General features: G+C 40.0%; 1 protein-coding gene across 14 annotated transcripts in view; it reads left to right on the forward strand.

Annotated features, from left to right (window-relative positions):
- ENOX1 (ecto-NOX disulfide-thiol exchanger 1) overlaps window positions 1-16,785 on the forward strand; it is a 509,722-nt gene extending 492,937 nt beyond the window's left edge. For 9 of the 14 annotated variants that reach the window (XM_084617817.1, XM_084617816.1, XM_084617819.1 and 6 more), the window contains 3 exons: window positions 6,839-6,941; window positions 9,645-9,730; window positions 15,945-16,784. In XM_084617817.1, coding sequence (XP_084473943.1) covers window positions 6,839-6,941; window positions 9,645-9,730; window positions 15,945-16,076 — 321 coding nt within the window. In that variant the 3' untranslated portion in view covers window positions 16,077-16,784. Of the gene's footprint in view, window positions 1-6,838; window positions 6,942-9,644; window positions 9,731-15,944 lie in introns of all 14 variants that reach the window. The other 5 variants (XM_084617813.1, XM_084617811.1, XM_084617810.1 and 2 more) reach the window with 1 other exon arrangement.
- The last annotated feature ends 2,362 nt before the right edge of the window (window positions 16,786-19,147 follow it).

Raw genomic sequence — 19,147 nt, forward strand, 5'->3', positions numbered from 1 at the left:
AAATAATAAACTGGTTACTTCTGTTACAAACTCTTGTGTATGTCTCTCTGCGGAGAGCGTTTAACAGAAATTACACCTTTGAGAGTGGACCGCATCTGAGGGGCTCTTTTCTCTTCGTAAGTGAAGACCAAAGTATATTGTTGTCCACAATTACTGTGAATTCAGTTTTAGTATCTTATTAGATGGTTAAAACTGTTTACGTATGATAAAAATAATTTGTTTAGGGGCAAATGAAATCTGTCTAGTTATTAATAATAACCTAAACAGTTTATAGCTGGACAAAGTAAGCAATCTTAACTATGAAATTCAAAGAAGATTTTTAAATTAATTACTTTGAAGAAGCCATTTAAGGATCTGTCCTAAGCCAGGCCAATTACAAATATTAAGAATCTTCAATCCAGCTTTATCCCACTATTTTGCTGTTTACCAATGTCTAGCCCCTATCTCTGCTCCAGGCGATTAAACAGGAGAAACTGATAGTAATTTAAAAAGAACAGGAGTACTTGTGGCACCTTAGAGACTAACAAATTTATTTGAGCATAAGCTTTTGTGGCTCACTTCACGAAAGCTTATGCTCAAATAAATTTGTTAGTCTCTAAGGTGCCACAAGTCCTCCTTTTCTTTTTGAAACTAAAGACTAACACGGCTGCTACACTGAAACCTGACATAGTAATTTAAGTTACAACAGAATTTGCATAGCCCCATAAATCATTACAAGAGTTTTAAATCTAATCCATTGGCAGTCTTAGTTAACTTTCTCTCATCAATCCATGTTGAGGTCTTGGGGAGGTTTTCCTTGGGTTGGTTTCTTCCTGAGTCTTCTCTGTCTGTGAGTGCTTGCTGTCTAGGCGGAGTAGCAGAGGGGCGGTGTGTAGGATGCTCACTTCTGAGTCTTTATACTCTTCTCCTTCCTATTTTCATGAAATGATAGGAAAACACCCCTCTCTCAGGCTTGTTTAAATTCAAGTTGGTTGTTGTCACTTTCATTGGCATCATGCCTTCAGGGTTGGCTTAGCTGACACTTTCAGCTCCTGAATATGCAGTCCGTTTAATGAATATGCAACATTTATTTAATTGCCTTTGTTCTTTTCCCAGCAAGAAAGATCCAGATAACTTTTAAAGTTTGTTTTAATTCTTTCTTTGTATTCAGTCCATTTTTGAGACTTGATTTTATTAGCATTTGAGAGGAAATGAAATTCTTTTCAAACAGTCCAAACATTCCTGTCCTTTATACACAAGTTTTTAGCTCCCAGAAGAGACTTTTTAAATTAAATAACTCTTACAAAGACTTTAGTTTAAATATTTAATAGTTGTTGACTCTGCAGAACAATTTCTGGAACACCAATTTTCTTGTCTTCCTGAGTTGGTGAGGGTTTGCTTGTGCACTGCCTGTAACTAATTCATTCTCCATTAATATAAATATTTTGCACTTAAATGGCCTCTTACATTAGTAATTAGTTTTGCATCAAATGAGCTTGCTATATTTATACATACAACATCTTTTTATTCATACAACAATGCTGTCAGGCAGTTATTATATGAAGGTTTACATTTAGATATAACATATTTGCCAATATACATTTTGAAAGCTTATGCCATCTTAAACATTTGAGAAACAGCAAAGGTTTTCATCTATAAGTGGAAACGTGAGTTGGAAGTAACCAATATCTTCGGCAAAACATTTCCCACCATAAATGTTCCCCAAGTTCAAAGAAAAAAGACTTTAGGGTGTTTACAAAATAAATCAGTTTCAATAAGGATATTTCTGGAATTCTTTGTGTAGGTTTAAACTCAAGTTTTCCTTTGAAAAGAAAAGAAGGAGTTGGTGTAGGCTCACTTTACAATTATATTTATGGCTCTGATAACACACCCTACGTTCCTTTTTTCTCTACTTAAAACATGAATGGTCTGTCTTTGTAATGTTGGCTTGTCCTTGAGAGATAAAAGCAGAAACCTTCTGGAATTTCTTTGATTAGCTCTAACACTTAGTAACATAAATAGCTAAATATATGTATTGTTGTATTTCCAAGCATCCTGGCTATAACATTCTTGTTGCTATATCTTAATATTTAGGAAAGGTGAAAACAAGTTTGAAATTAAGTTATAATCATATTAATCTATGTCTGCATTAATATTGAGGTCTCTTCCCCACATAAGAAGAAATATACTGTAGAAAACAGGTGATCTTCCCACTGTAGGCCAAATTCTAATCATTGTTACAATGAGATGACTAGGATTGTATGGGTATAAATGAGCAGAATTTCACCCATATGTTTAAAATCTGAGGCTGAATTCTGCAGTCCTTAACCAAGCAAAACTTCTATTGGCATCGGTAACAGTTTTGCTCAACTGAGGACAGCAGAATTTGGCTCTTTGTGTTTTTTTCACCTTCAAAAATATAAATTGCCTTTTCTTCACATGCCTAACCATATCTCCACCCTACTCTGGATGGCCTGCGTGCCTCTTGCTTTTGTTTCAGATACACAGCTTTTTCCCTCCTCCTCATCTGTCTTCAGAGAAAGCTTGGGGCTGGTAAGAAAGGGTAGCAACTGCTTATGCACAGCCAGCCCTCTGCAGTTGCTCCCTGTGTGCCCCGCACTGCCAGACACCTCGTAATGTCCTTCTCTGCTTCCCCTTCTCCTGCTACTGTTGGCATAATTGCACAAAACAGCTGTTAATTGGGCTTTGTATCATCAGTATAAATGTCAAAACGTGCTGTGACCTCACACAAAGTGTACCTTTTACTGGGTGCTTCACAAAGCGTAATATTCTCCATGCCCCACAAAATCCAGCAGAATCCCCCCACTCCACGCCACAGGGAACAGGCATTTTCCAGGTGCTCCATAAGCAATAGTTTCCCCCCAGGTTTTCAGACAATTTTCAAAACTTTGGATTACCCAAATAAGTCAGAGGCTTTTTAAACTCTCTGGATATTTGAATTTTGCAGACTGATCACACAACCAATCCATATTCCAAACAGTATATGGAAGTCACAGACGTTAAGGTCCAAATGTTATCTGTCAAGCACAGCCCTGAGTAAGGGGTAAAGTAGAGGGGAACTGAGCTACTGTTCCAGCCTTAGAAAGCTCTGTAGACTAGTGTGTGCAAGGAAGAGTACCAGGGGAGGACACGTGCCATGTCCCTACCTACTCCCGACTTCTTTGGAGTGGTTAACATGCACAGGGATGTCCTTGCATGCATGGAAATGCATGGGCTTCTGTATTTGCTAAGCCCAAGGGAAGAGGGTACGCTGGTGTGTGTGTGAGGAGGAAGTCTCTTTACATCCATCTCACCCCTTTGCATTAGTGCAGGGAATGGCCATAGTCTGATCATATAAGTGATATGCTGTCTGGCAATTTAATGCCAAGGGTGATGTCATGCTTTCCTGTGGGGGGAAAAAAAAACTATGGGAGAATTGGGAAACTCCACAAGCTTCTTCAAAATCATGCTGCAGAGGGGAAGGAGAGTTTTGTCACACAGAGTGGGCAGGGGACAGAGATCTACCCTGCTGAAATTTCATGAGCTGCAGAGAAATCCCGTGATTCTCAGGGTACCCACAAGAAATCTGCATGGAGACCCAACATCGCCCCACTACTCCTTAGTGGCCCTGTATTCCCTTTGGCAGCACAGCTCCCTTAGGAGCCAGGCTCTTATTAGTTCTCTGCCTGTAGATGGGCCCAAAGCCTGTGTGTGTGGAGTGGGACCCTGTGTGAGATAATGATTGAATGTCAGCATTACTTTACCTAGAAATATCCCTGCAGACTTGCAACCGAGAGTGACTCTCCACTGATCTGATCCAAAACCATGGAGCCCCAAAAGTGAAGCATCTGCAGACTCGGAGAAATCGTGCCCCCTCAGCCCAGGCCCAGCTCGCTAACAACATTTGGACCAAAGTGGGGCAGGGGAATTCAAATCCTTTCATCATCTGCTTGAGAAAAAATTAAAGTGATACTCTGGCCCCACTTACACCAAAAGGCCCCTTTTTTTGGTAATTGTGCTAGCACCATAAGGAATGACTCCATCCACGCTGAGCAGAAAGGTTTGCCTTGTGTGTAGTCTGTCCTTAACTGTAGCACTCTAGTCATGCATCCATGTTCTACAATTACCTGATGAAATTTGTGACTCATGAATACTCCTGGGGCCATGTCCCTAATGGCTTCCAAGTGCTATTTAACCTGGCTTATGACAGCCACATATTCCATTTAGTCCTTCCAAGGTCATTTCACTTCTAATGAATACTAATTTCTCCATGCTCAGCCACACTCTTCACCTTTATTGCAGTAACAGACAGATGGTTGCAAACTATTTCTGTTATAATGAAACCTGGTAAAGGGGACTGCATAAAGGCCCAGAAACTAACATCTGCCAAGTAGAAATGGCCTCTGAACTAAGGGTGGAACAAAGTTGTACTGGAAAATGGAGATACTCTAGTGCAGTGTTTCTCCAACAGTGCTACAGAGACTGCAGGTTGCTGGCAGCAGCTGCTTATGTCACAGGGGTGAAACATCCGTCACTCTGTAACCCGTGATCCTTCCAGTTAGTTGTAGCCTGGTCTAGCACTCTTCGAGTAAATGTCCAGCCAGGCTGACATGTAATTTTCCTGTTTGCAGACACAATTTGTCCCTGCAAAAAATGCACCATTTTTTCTCCTGCCCACAAGTGACCTGTGTGGATGCAAATCTTAGTGGCTTCAGACCCAACTACCAAATTTGCGTCTGAAGCATATACAGTAGTTAGACACGTAATTAGTAAGATTTTCACTCATATTATAATTGCAAGTGCAAATGTTGGATGAGTTGTAGGTGAATTTATTTTTTAAAATATGAACAGGGCCATTTCCTTTTCCTTCAACTCCTGGTTCCTACCAATGTTGCTATTGCCTCCTTTGACAGTTCTTAGCTGCCCTCTTTTTGCTATGGCATGAATCCCTAAGCCAGACTTAGCCATATTGGCCATCAAATGCATACAAATGGCTCCGTTCATCCATTTTATCATCTTCTCTGGGACAGCAAGTCTTGCACAGAAGAATTTTATTTCCTGTAAACCCATTCACTCTTAATGGCTCAAGTGCGTGCAACCTGCTTTTTAAGCATCCTCTGTGTCACTAGCAAGATTACCAGTGTTTCCCTGCTTTCTCCCCCCACCATCCATCCAAGCAAGAACAACTTCCTGTGACTTCCTCTAGTCTCCATTAACACTGCTCCATAAATCCTATTGAGGGTTTTGCACATCCTCAAACCTGCCCATTAGATGAGACACCATCTGCTGTCTAATGCCAAAGGGAGTAGAGTTTCTTTCCCTGTATCACCACTCTACAAAACTTTCTAACTTTCCAAAAAAGATAGTCAGGTGTTTTGGGGGATTGTTTTATCAAGTGCCCATCTTGTTGGTCTCTCTCTTCCCTATCCATAATTACCCTTTTTAGAATGCTTTTATATCCTTGGAGACAAAAATTATATCTTAATGTATACGGTCTCTACTGACTTGCATTGCTCTAGCTTCATGCTGTATTCTCCTTCATCTTCCTCCTAGCCCAATTATTCTGCTCAGCGGGCCTTCTCTCCCACTGCAGAATCCATAGATAGATACATTTACAGGCTTTCATTAGTATTCTTCCTCCTCTCCTTTTTGTTGCCCCAAGTCTGCAGCAGATTAGTACTTACTTCAGCTGTGGGTTGTATCTGGAGCAGTGTCATTAGTGTTATCCATCCCAGGGATGATGATGATGATGATGTTATCATTTATTATTTGCATGACAGTACTACAAGTTAGTAAATGCCAAGATGACTTTCTTGTCTAAGAAGTAGAGCTGGTTGACAATCCTGCGAAAAAATGCCAATTAGTTGAAACAGAATTTTTTTTGCAGGAATTTCTCAACTCTAATTTTTTTTGTAAATGAAAATTGTTGAGACATCATTTTGAAATTGTCATTTTCTAAATGAAAAATTCAGTTTTTTCTAGTTCCAATCCACTTTTTGTTTCAAAATTTGTAAAAAACATTTAAATAAAAAATGACTAAAATTGAAACAAATCACTTCAAAATTATCAAAACCAAATTTTTCAATTAACCCAAATAAAAAAATATTGGATTTGTGGGACACAAAGGTTTCTAAAATTGTGACTGTCCTAATTTGGGATAGGAATTTTTTAAAAAATTTCACAGGACAGGAAAACAATTTTGTGCTCAACCCTACCGAGAAGCAGCTGGACCAAACACAGCTACTTAGGTGACTGTCCATCAAGATTTTACCGTAATTGCTGCTTCTTGGAACCAACAGTGCCCCCCCAACACACACACACATTTCAAACTCTTTTTGTCATGCTGGTAATTTTAAAAATGTAAGTCAATTACCAGAGCAGAAAGTTTGTCACAATGATTTTTATTTAAAAAATGTGGAATATTCACAGCCTGTCAAATCCCTCCTTCAGTGCCAAAAAGCCATGTAAATATAACAGTCCAACCATATTGCCTAGTTGTTGTCTTTGTTCTGAGATTTTCTTAGGAGGTTATAAGGTCCCCATTCTGCTTGCTGTAAAAGTGGAATTTTCTAAACCTCTCTAGTGTGTACCGTCTGTCATGCCTAATAAAGAGGCAGCTGTGACAAAGTTGGCACCTACTATATGCAGGAAATCGCTCTGCTTGCAGCAGTTGGGGAAACAGTGCTTCAAAAAGGCCTTTAATATTCTGCAAACAACTCAATTATTTATAATTGTTTTGTCCTTAGCTGTAAATTAAAGTAATGATCTTTTATAGAGAGAGTTAAAAAGCAGTAGGCAGGTTTTTTCTTGAAATGAATGAAATCTACATAAACACCTGTTTTGTTTTTAAACTTCGTAGGAAATCAATGTGTTGACAGTAGCATTGGTCAACCAAGAGAGAGAGAAAAATTCTGAGAAACGAAGCCAAGGTCTAAGATCAGAGAAAGAGGCGCTGTTAATAGGTAAGACAACTCAGTACTCAGTTCATCACTGCATATAACAACTAGGAAAAAATTATTGTGGAATAAGCAACCTTGAACGTTTGACTTAATGGAATTAGAACCTAAAGACTGTGCTGCTTATCATTCCCATGTGTTCACACGGGTTACAGTCAGAACAGCCACATGGAATCAATAGAAACGTTTTGATCATAAGGGATACAGGACCAGTTCGACAAGGCTCACTCGCATGACTAAGCCTTACTCACCTATGAAGACCTACTAATTTTAACATAAACATTTCTTATGCAGGACAAGTTGCAGAATCTGCCTCTATGCTTGTAAGGTGACAATAGATAGAGACTGAATTTACTTGTTCCAGGGTCTCATGGAATAGAACAGTGTGAATGGTGATCTTCCCATTGCACTAACAAAATGGGTGTAAGAGAAAGGAACAGAAACAATATTGAACAAAATAAGGATGCCCTTAACAGTTTCCTTTTTTTTTTTTTACATTAGGTGACAGTTTACTGACAAGAATAGGTATGGGAAATACCTCAAGGACAGTTAATACTTTAGCATACCTAATGAAAAACTTTAAAGGGAAATTATAGGTAACGGGCATTGGTCCATTCCAGGAAATGAACTATGACTGGCATGACATGATACAGTGGGGATGGATTGTGATATATAAGGTTGTTAGTTTGGGTTCTTTTTAATTTTGGATCAGACATTCCATACATAATTTCGGTCCCAGCATTTGGCTTCCTTTTAACTGTAACTATAAATGAATGCCTTTGATTTATTCATAGATAAATTGAGGTAGATGACTTGGTATATTGGGAATTTTATGTAGAGCTTTTCACCGCTAAGTGACCAGTTATTTGAATCCAGCCCACTTTGGTAATTATCTAAAGTAGTTACCACTTTATGGCTGTCCTATGGCTCATTTGAAGTGAGCATGTGGTCTCAGTCCTGGTCCTAATGGTCAGATGTCCACATCAGACAACCATCAGCAGAACTGGTGGTCTTAATGGGAGCCAAGGACTGCATGGGCACGGAAACCCAACATTACTCTTTCCCTTCAAGATCAGGGATGAGGCACATTGGTGATTGGTGGGCGGAGACTTTGCCCTATATCTGCCCATTCTCTAGAATTGTCAATATTTCACAAGCACTAAAATTCACTTAAGAAAAGCTGAGTTACTAAGTTGGTATCATGCATCTCTAGTCAATAATTACAAGCATATTTTTAAGTAGCCTTTTATTTCATTTACATTAATTAAAAATGGGCCATAGGTACAGAAATCAGATCTGGATTTTGAATGCCCCAAAACGGAAGTGTTTGGGTATGAAGTTTTGGTTCAATCTATAACATTAGCAAATTGAAGACTGAATACAGGTTTGGATTTCCAACAGATCCAGTCAAAGTTTAGTGGTATTTAGTTTGGGCCCATCTCTGCAATTATTGGCAGAGACCTTGATCCTGCAAAGATTTACACGTGTGCTTATGTTTGTACACTGTGGACGGCTATTTCCATTGATTTCCATGGGATGACCCACTATGTAAGTAAGTTTTTGCAGGATCAGGACTAGAATTTGCAAACATAACTGAAAATCTGAAAGAGGAAAAGGAAAGATGTAAAATGAGTTAAGCTTTACTTATCTTTTTCTAGTGTTGCCAGTGTTTGGGAAACGCTGAAACCTAACGGTGATTCTATTTCAGTCAGTATCAGCAGAGTGGCCTGCAGTTCACAAGACACAGTGACCCATTTTTGTAATTTGTAACCATTTTGATCTTGCTCTGTTTATGCCTTAAAAATAAAGAACCACCCCCTTAAGGTTTATTAGTTAAGAAACTCGACCAAAGGGAGCTGAAAATATCTTTGAATCTTGCTATTCAACTCTCAGCAAATAGTTAGTGACATGCATGCTGATGACCATTCCATATACCCACTGTTCATGTAGAGAAGGAGAAATGGGATAATGCTTTTAATAGCAATGCTGACATCCAACATCCTGCTTTCTCGATTCGTCACTATTATGCTGACACTTGATTTCCACTGCAGGAAAAAAAACTCTAGATTTAGAATCTGACTCCTCCTCAGCCCTTTATTCCCAGACCTTTTAACATGATCTTGTAAATTGCAATGAAGAAAGACAGAGCTTGCTCCCTTTTAAGGAAAAAAAATAAGTAAATATGTCAAGAAGGATTTGTTCTTCTCTCAGCAGCACTTTGGGGTAATGTGGATTAAACACTTATCATAACTAGCAACAGCGTAATTATTAGAAAAATTCAAGGCAATGCAGTTTCTGACACAGTTTATATGAAACGTTTCCACAACAGAGCTTCCACTGAAAGGGAAAAGGCAATAATTTTTCCATTCCAATATCTACTATTATATATTGGTAAATCAAGCATAAAATAGGTAATTGAAATGTTTCCAGCAAGTCTTTGTTTAGAAATCCCTTTATTCATCTGTATATTACCTTGGCCACTTACTTGCTAACTGCTGTCATTTCTGAAGATGAGCGATTGTGTTTATCATGTTACTATGGCTGTGTTAAAAATGTACTGTTCTCTTTTGTTTGTTGAACTGTGTAAGAAATATAAGAATCGTAATGCAGACTGAAAACTTGCAATGACTTATTCAGAACTACTGTGTTTAGACATACGATATATTGCCTCAGGTAATTTCAATACCTGGTGTGTTTGTTTTAATACAGGTATCATATCCACATTTCTTCATGTCCATCCTTTCGGCGCCAATATAGAATACCTTTGGTCTTACATGCAGCAACTGGACTCTAGGGTAAACAATGTTAATCAAAGTCTGGTTTCTTTATAGAACTTTTGTTTTGTTCTTTACTGCATGTTAAACTCGGCGTGAGTGTCCATTAGAGAGGTAATGGGATGTGGGGCTTGCGGGTTCGCAGTCTTCATTCATTCGCAAATTACGTTGCACACATGTACCTGAGGTCTTTTGCCTTTCATTACTTTGCTGTGCTTTTGTGGCAACGAAGGCTGTTGTATTAAATGGCAAAGACTACCACGCTGATTCTAGGAAACATGATTCTTATTTACTTCATGTAATATGTAGGAAATAAATTAAGATGTAGGTTTAGCTCTGGCCACCAAAAGGAGAGAGGATGGCCAGACAGAGACCTTTTCTTGGGACTGTGCCTCTTAGAGAGCCTTGTACCCTGCAATGCGTCCCTCACCTTACCCTGATGCTGCCCCTCAGAGCTGAGAATGCTCTTGATACTTGGATCAGTGAGCCCTCTGTGCACTTTGGAGCATGAATTATGCAGTACAAATGGAGAGTGGAGTATAAAGGACTGATAGGGCTGCAGACCCTATCAGAGGAGCCACAGAAGTGGTCACCACCTCAGGCTATAGCATGCAGATGGACCAGGGGAAGAGACTACAGTAAGATAGATAATACACTGTCTCTCTTTTCACTTCATCCTATCCACATAATCGACACTGTGCTTATGAAAAATATTCTTTGCTCACTGGCTAAATGTGGTGATGCCTGTGTCAATGCAACAAAAGTCTGATTACATAAATAAAATTCATATTCCTATTATCTCTTCCTCTGGTCAGTATAACTTGGTTCTAAATAAACCCTTTCATTCTGAAGTAAGGAGTTAAATACTGGCCATGGTGTGGCTATAAAATACAAGCAGACATTAGGCACTTAACAATGATTTGCATATGTGGTTGTTGAGATACAAGTAACTAGTTACATACTATGGGTCAAATCCTGCACCCCTTATACTATTGACTTCAACTGACTGCAATAACCTCCCACTTCCTGTCCTCCTGGACTCTCCCCTCTTCAATCTATCTAACATTCGGACTGTAGCCCAGCTAACGTTCCTTTCCTTCTGCTCTGACTATGCCACCCCTCCCTAGAACCCTTTCGTGGTCTCCATGCAAAATAGTGCAAGGTAGAGAGTAGTGGAGATGCCTTAGCAAGAGCCCCATTAGTGTGAGAGAGAAGGGGGAGCTGGCAGGGCCCTGAGCCTTTGCAACTCGCTTCCTGCCATAACAGCCTGTTTGTCAGCGCATCACAGGCCATCATTTTTCTCTTGTCCTGAAGGAGATGGGTGCAGGGTAGGGCTGGGTAACTGGATGGCTGTGTTTTCATTTCAGGGTTGTACAAATCCGAGTGATGACGTATTTCTTTCTGTATCGAGTTCAAATTCCTGGTCCTGACTTCCAAGGCACTTAGATCTCAGCCCCTTCTCTCCCCCACACTCCTCACCTAATGCTGTGCTCGGATGCTCCATATCTTCTCGCAGTCACGCTTTTGTGCCTCTTTTCACGCTGTTCCAAATCTCTGGCACATACTCGCTCTGCCAGTCAGCCGAGCGTCCTCACGCATCTTTCAAATCCCTTTGTAATACCCACTGCTTTTGATTAGGTTTCAACTGCTGTTCTCTCCCAGGGTTGGCCACTCCTGCTTAATTATCAATATTTAAAATACAGGCTCTGTGTGCCCCATACCACAGTTCAGACTGGTATTTGTTGTACCCCTTATGCCTCTTTTCCGTCTCTCACTTGCCGGTTGGAATCATTTCCTGTGTTTAATTCAGGCCAAGTGCTGCAACCTTTGCTCACACAAATTGTCTCATGGACTTCACTGGGAGCATTCACACGAGTAAGGGTGGCAGGGTCAGACACTTAGGTTGTAAACTCCTCATGGAATGGACCTTCATCTCTCTCCCTTTCTGTAAAGGGCTGTTTAAATTTGCAGGGCTACATCAGTGCTAGATAATAAATGTGGACTGCAGGATTTGGCCGGATGAGCTTACTTCTGAAGTGACTGACAGTAGTAACCAATTACTTTTTAATAACGTGATCCTGAGATGTAATCTCAAAGATTAATTTCATTTACTTTCCATGGATACCTTGTCATTACTAACCTAAGCAGGAATGATCATGTCATAGTACCCAGGTTGGCTGCAGCCTCACTGTGCAATTCACACGTTACCCAAAAGTAACTTGTTATCAATTACTCTGATGAGAAGTAAGAAAAATATGTAGCAAATTTCGTTTTGGCTGTAGATTGATTGGCCCTTACACTGACTCTCTCTGGCACTTTTCTGCAAATCACTTAAACTCTGCCTCAGTCTCCCCTTTGGAAAAATAAAGGGTTATGGCTAATATTTTCTTATCTTGCTGGGGTGGTGTGGTGAGGCTTAATTTGTGTACTTCCTGTTGGTAAAGTGCTTTGAAAATGAACAATACTCCCATAGTCGTGTGCTAGGAGTGTTAGTAAATAGATTTGTAATAAACCTGTTGTCCACAGAACTGGAGGATACTGCTGTGAATAACAAATCTATTGCGCAGGAAGCAGCAGCAGTACACATTTTCCCATTATTTTTTGTATTATGATCGTGCCCAGAGGCCCCCATCAGTATTCAAGCTCCTTTGGGCTAAATGCTGTACAAACACACAGGAAGACACAACCACTCTACACAAGGAGTTTACAGTCTAAAAAGACAAAGACCAATGGTGGGAAGAAGTGGGACAGAATACAAGCAGAGTGATCAGGGGGGACAGCAGGTTTTGAGAGCCCCAGTTTTTTGAGTGCCCAGAAGTGGGACTGGACGATGGGATGGATCACCCAATAAATTGCCATGTTCTGTTCATTCCCTATGAAGCACCTGGCATTGGCCACTGTCAGAAGACAGGATACTGGGCTAGATGGACCATTGGTCTGACCCAGTACGGCTGTTCTTATGGCGTCTATTTTATTGGTGGTATCTGAGGGAAAGAAGCTGAATTTATACTGCACTTCACTATTCTAATGTAATTTTAATTTATTTTTGCCCATTTTCATTTTTTAAAATACATATTTTACCTTATTAATTATTCTTGTCTATTCAGATTTTATTTTCTCCCATACCATGTGCCTTACCACTGACCCAGAATAGACACCTGGAGGACCAAGATGGAACAGTTTCCATGGTCATTCTGTTTTTGGCCTCTTCGCTGATTCTGTAAGGGAACCACTGTCGTGGTGATTTTTGTTTTTTGGGTGATGATGGGCACATCTTTCCTACTAGAAACTTGACTGAGGTGACCTGCTCACATAGCTCACCAAATGTACAAAGATTTTGAGTGACATGGAGGCAGAAACAATGCCTCCTAGAGCTCTGGGACTGCTGCCAAATCTCAGGCAGTGTACCATAGAGCTCTTAACCTGCAGGGGACCAGCTGTCACTGTGCCTCAGTGGGTCACAGCTGAGAATGCCAGGTTCATGACAAACAGCTGAGAAATAGGGCAGACTCACCCCAAACTGGTGGTTATTCCATTATTAAATTATACCAAGCCAGTAACAAAAGTAAACTTCTGTCTCACCACACTGGTTAACAAGAAGTCAGAAATGCAGTCTCCTTAGGCATTCCAGCCCTTGTTTCACCACCCAGACACTGGACTCTATGATGAGTGGTTACTGAAAACCAATTTCATCACATATAGGGTCCTCTAATCCCAAGAGATCAGCCACATAGCCAGGTCAGTATATAACTCAGATCTTACCCAATAATCATGCTGTTGCCAATCCTTTAGTATCTAATATCTAATGGCTTATTTATAAGAGAAAAGAAAGAGGAGAGAGTTAAAATGGTCAAAGAAATCATATACATACAATCATTGCAAAGTTCTTGGATCAGGTTTGTAACAGTGATGTTACAGATTTATGGCTTGCAAAGTCTCTTGGAACTTCCAAAAGATTGGAAGGTCCTCAGTCTATAGTCAATATGCTCCTTTTAGTGTAAATCCATAGTCCAAAGATCAGAGCAGGAAAGAGACAAAATGGTGATGCTTTCAGGGTCCTTTATACCCTCTCCCATGTGGAGGGACTGCTCTGAGTCTTAGTTTGTGGAAAATAACAGGCACAAGATGGAGTCCAGGGTCATATGAGCAAGTCACATGCACTTGCATGCTTTGATAGGAGCAACCATTACCCATATTCTGGTTAAAGCATCCACAGGAAGGCTCACCGGGTGCTTCTATGGCCCATTGTGAGAGTTACGTGTTCTTTAATGGGCCATCAACTTGAATGGGCTATTCACAATGTGCTGGCTAGACTGGATTAACCTTCCTTCTCGGTGTTACTATAGGAGCAAACACATTTGAAATACTGGTACATAGTCAATATTCATAACTTTAGACACACAGATGATACATGCATACAAACAGGATAATCATATTTGATAAATTGTAACTTTTCCATTGATACCTTACATGACATACTTTGTATACAGTTTGGTGTAATTGTCTAACAGTGGCAATATTAATGACATAAATGGTAATATTTCAATCATACAGGATCACACCAGCTCTGTGTGGAGAAGGCCCTGGCCCACTGTGACCATTAGCCCTGTAGAGTCCTTGTGCTCAAGAGAGCTCAGGGACCAGGACTGTGGCCCTGTCCTCGCACACCACTTGCATGCCCACACAGGGTTCAGTGCAATCTGGCCCTTAATGGTTACCTGTTAAATTTAACCATAGTTTATGAAGTAAACTATTTTAAATACTGCTTCTACATTTTAGCTTAGCTGAAAGTGACCAACCAAACCTTTACCAAGGAAGGCTTATTTAATCAAAAATGTGGAAACCAAAAAGTAAAATTAATATTTTATGTTTTTTTGAAGAAAATTAGAGTGCTGAACCTCAAGACCAGTTAAAGTATATACACTTCTTAGAGAGACTAAAGTAAATGTTATGCAATGATAACAGCCTAGCAGTGGTATCTCTTCCGGTTATATATTGTTGTTCTTTTATAATGCCAGTCCAGGTACAAAAAGCAAGACCCATGCTGCAGGGAATTTACATTTGTGTTAGAGTCAGGAGATTCAGATGTATGGAGTTAATGTTAACAAAAGGGCTGACCACTAGCATACCATTAATTTAGTACAAAGCTGCAGGGTTTATTTATAGGACAGTCCCATAATAGAGAGGGCAACGCTGCCTGATTAGCATGTATCTACTGCATCTTAGAGCATTTCTGCAAACAAGCTGATAATATGGTTGAGTTTGTTCTCACTTCCACCTGTGCACATCAGAAATAACTGCAGATAGTGATGTATAAATAGGGTGAATGAGCTCAGAATCAGATTCAGTGTCTGGATGTCATAGCTTACCATGGCATAGATTTTGGGTAATACCAGAGGGTGTGGACGATTCTCCACATGCAATATAGGGAGCATTCCATGCGCTTTCTACTAGCTTGTGGCCATGAACAAGGTGCTGTCCAGAACCCCATTGGCGAAGATAGGCCATTTAGGAGTAGGAGGAGGGATTATGTGATGGGAGGAGGAACAATGGTGGAAGTTCAGTAGACTGCATTGTCTTTAAGGGCAGGCTAGCTGCTATACTCGTCTGTACTGTGTGGGATTCTCTTCGAGGAGCTCTGGTGACTATGCAAGTCCCCTTCATGCTTCCTCTTCCAGGCCCAATGGTACAAAGGGCAGGCACAACCTATCCTTCCCTGACCCTACCCCAAGTAATATTTCTTCCAGAACTGAATTTCTGAGAAATGTCTAAACTGAGTAGGAGGCCACTGAACTAGGACAAGAAGCAATGGGCTTAATCTGCAGCAAGGGAGATTTGGATATTAGGAAAAACTTTCTAACTACAAGGGTAGTTACGCTCTGGAATAGGCTGCTGGAATCCCCTCACTGGAAGTTGAAGAACAGGTTGGATAAGAAGTTGAAGAACAGGTTCTGGGATGGTCTAGGTTTCCTTGGTCCTGCCTCAGCGCAGGGAGCTGGACTTGATGACCTCCTGAGGTCCCTTCCAGCCCTACATTTCAATGATTCTATACCATAGTGGGAATATGGATCTATCTGTAGATGGCATAAAATGTTATAAACTCTCAAAAAGAAATGCTGGGATTTTTAGTTGACCTAGAAAATGTTTCTTCTACGTGTATTCTCTAAATTTCCTATTTCTTAAATATAACCCAATTGTTTCTCACTGTATTTTTGCTTTTCCCTCTCTTTCACAGATCTCTGCAAATGAAATAGAAATGCTTTTGATGAGATTGCCACGCATGTTTAAACAAGAGTTCACTGGTGTAGGAGCAACATTGGAAAAGAGGTGGAAGTTTTGTGCCTTTGAAGGAATTAAAACTACCTGACTGTGAATAGTAAAGAGGTATGCAGAAGAAGAATTCCTAAAGCATGGCAGGGTTACAAAGTATTAAAGTATGAAATTTGGTTTTGGCACACGGACGTACATTTTCAGAGTTATCCAAGCCTAATTTTAGTTACATTTGTGACGTTCTCTTGTGAGTGGAAATGTGGTTGTGCACCAGTTCCTAAAAATAAAAATATAAAATATTTTAAAATGTGACCTATGAAAACTGAAGATACCACTGAAGACAGTCATAACGATGTCAAGATATTAACATGCTACATCTAAGAATAGCTCACTGAGCAAATGGATAAGGGAAAAGATTGCCTAGTTATGGTTGCTAAGCTACAGCAATGTATATGTAATATATAGCAGAAATCATTACGTTATGTTCCTGAAAGTCTTTCCATTAAGTAAGTAATTGTACAGTGAGAAAAATTATCCCAAAAGAAAACTTGAAGATGTGTCTGAACAGTTATTGTCTTTTGTAAATTACGTTTTATGCTGTTCCAGGGATTTTTGCCTTATTGAAAGAGGCCTGAAAATGTGATTGGACTCCTCGAGAATGCTTTATCAAGAATATTATTTTTCTAATGTAACTATTCCTCATTATAAGTTCCTTTAACATGGGTTGCATATCAATTTTCATAAATGTGTAAATAAAAAAGAAACCAGTGTTACTGTATTGTATTTGGTATGTAACATTCAGGTTTATGCATCAAAATAAATATTCAGTTCATTACTGTTAAGGATTTTATAGCAAATATATTAATTTTTTTTCAATAAATTTGACTTCTACCAGATTATTTTTACAAGTTGTTCTTCTGATGTTTCTGAATTGTTACAAATCCAAAAGGTGTCCGTCACTGTTTGCCCTCCTTCCACCAAAGCCAGCTATTGCAAACCTCCCGATGAAATGTGTTGAGTACTGAATCAAAGAAGAGACTGTAATATTAGATTAAATCAAAGGAATTAAAATTAGCACCAAAGGAAGCTCCAAGGTGAAGATTGTGCTTTTACAAACTGAACAGATTTCATTTTGTTTTAAACATATCTAGCCAAGCAGCAAGGTATTTAAACAAACAAAAACAAAGCCAGGTTTCAGAATAACAGCCGTGTTAGTCTGTATTCGCAAAAAGAAAAGGAGGACTTGTGGCACCTTAGCGACTAACCAATTTATTTGAGCATAAGCTTTCGTGAGCTACAGCAGATGCATCCGATGAAGTGAGCTGTAGCTCACGAAAGCTTATGCTCAAATAAATTGGTTAGTCTCTAAGGTGCCACAAGTCCTCCTGTTCTTTTTGCAAAAACAAAGCCATACATTTCACATTTTGCAGTGTTTTGTTGTGCAGCTACGATGCAACCTTGGTGCTTGAGGCAGAGTACAAAGTGCCCACTTGAAAATGAAGTGCATTTTACACTAACAAAGTATTTGTTTCAGAGTAACAGCCGTGTTAGTCTGTATTCGAAAAAAGAAAAGGAGTACTTGTGGCACCTTAGAGACTAACCAATTTATTTGAGCATGAGCTTGTTTACTGAAAACTGTATTATCCCCTGCCACACTGTGTTTTTCTAATGTGAACTCATGCGCTGTTGCATAGTGAAACCCAATTGTTTAATGAAATGTGTATCTCAGACTTAACTTTCATGTTCTCAACTCCCATGCCATCATACTCACTTAGGAATAGCTAGGCTCAGATTTAGTGAACATCCCATACAAAGCCACACTACATTTGGTTTTCATGTACAGTAAATATTATGCAGTCTAAAGCTGAAAACACTTATGCAAAAGCATTTGAGATTGTTTAACTAACTCAAAATTGTAGTCATGTAATTTTTCCCCTTTTTAATCAATAATAGTTTTGAGCATAAAGATTTCTATAGTAAAAAAATGTCCTGTGCTGATCTTTTTTGCACTTCCATTAGTATCCCTAGTCAGCTGTATGACTGGCTCTTATTTATCATATGCTACCCTTCTCATGCCTGAAATGGGAGTGTCACAGATGCATCTAGTTGTTTGATAGCTTGTTGCGTATGTGGCTTTTACCAGCTATTTTCTATGCAGTGGCATAATATCTGCTTTTTTCCTCTTCCATTGTGCACAACAGTGTGGGGATGCCTACCGATATTGCCCTAATTTTGTCCCCCAAAGGCTAGCTTCACAAAGGGGACCTTGGCATTGCAATGCCTAAATATTAGGCACCCTGCCACATAGTGGCATTCACAGCCCTGAGCTAAGCAGCCAGGCTCCTGTACAATGCATGGGCAGAGTTAAGCACCTAAAAATTGGATTCACAGACACCAGCAAGCTGAGCAGGATGCCATCTAAGCTAGCCAATAGGAAATGCCATGTTCCTCAAATGGAGTTAGGGTGCCTAACTGCAGGCTGGAGCACTTCTTCCATTTGGGATTCTCAGCCATGAACTCGCTCTCCTAGACTTTGGCAGCTAGGCCAGGTCAGTCCTTTCTCATAAAAAAGCATGGAGGAAAGTGATTGTGATGTCTCTTGTGGTACCCAGAACTGTGAGTCACACTGTGACACCCGCCTCCCTCCCCCCTCTCCCCCCGCTAGCACCTCAAGCACTCTCTTCTGGGCTTCACCAACCCTCACTTTGTCTTGCAGGCTATCAATAGGTGTCCTCCAACCCCTGAGTCCCTTTGAAGCATTCCCCTGTGATAACCAGCCCCTGGCTTTGGCTGCTGACAGAACTAACAAGCTTCCTGTTCCTAAAGGACCAGTATACACACCAGCTTGTAAGATTCAGCTCAGGACTAGCACTTTGCTTAACACCACAGCACTGAGATATAGTTATAGTGCAAACAAGAACAAGTTTATTATCAAAGTCTTGAGAGTCAGGAGATAGGAAGGATATTGAAACCAAATGGTTACATATCAAACATCATAACGCACTTTTCTAGAGACTAAGCCAGTTAATGCCCTAAAGACGATTAGCTCATCCAAACATTGCAATATTTTCAATCAAGATTGGCCGAGAGCCCATTTTTATTAATGTAAATGCACTACCCATCTACTTCCTAAGTGCTGGATGGGCGGCGGGATGGGCTGGCTACATA

The sequence above is a fragment of the Lepidochelys olivacea genome (genome assembly GCF_965140295.1).
Source record: "Lepidochelys olivacea isolate rLepOli2 genome assembly, chromosome: 1".
Classification (NCBI taxonomy): Eukaryota; Metazoa; Chordata; order Testudines; family Cheloniidae; genus Lepidochelys; species Lepidochelys olivacea.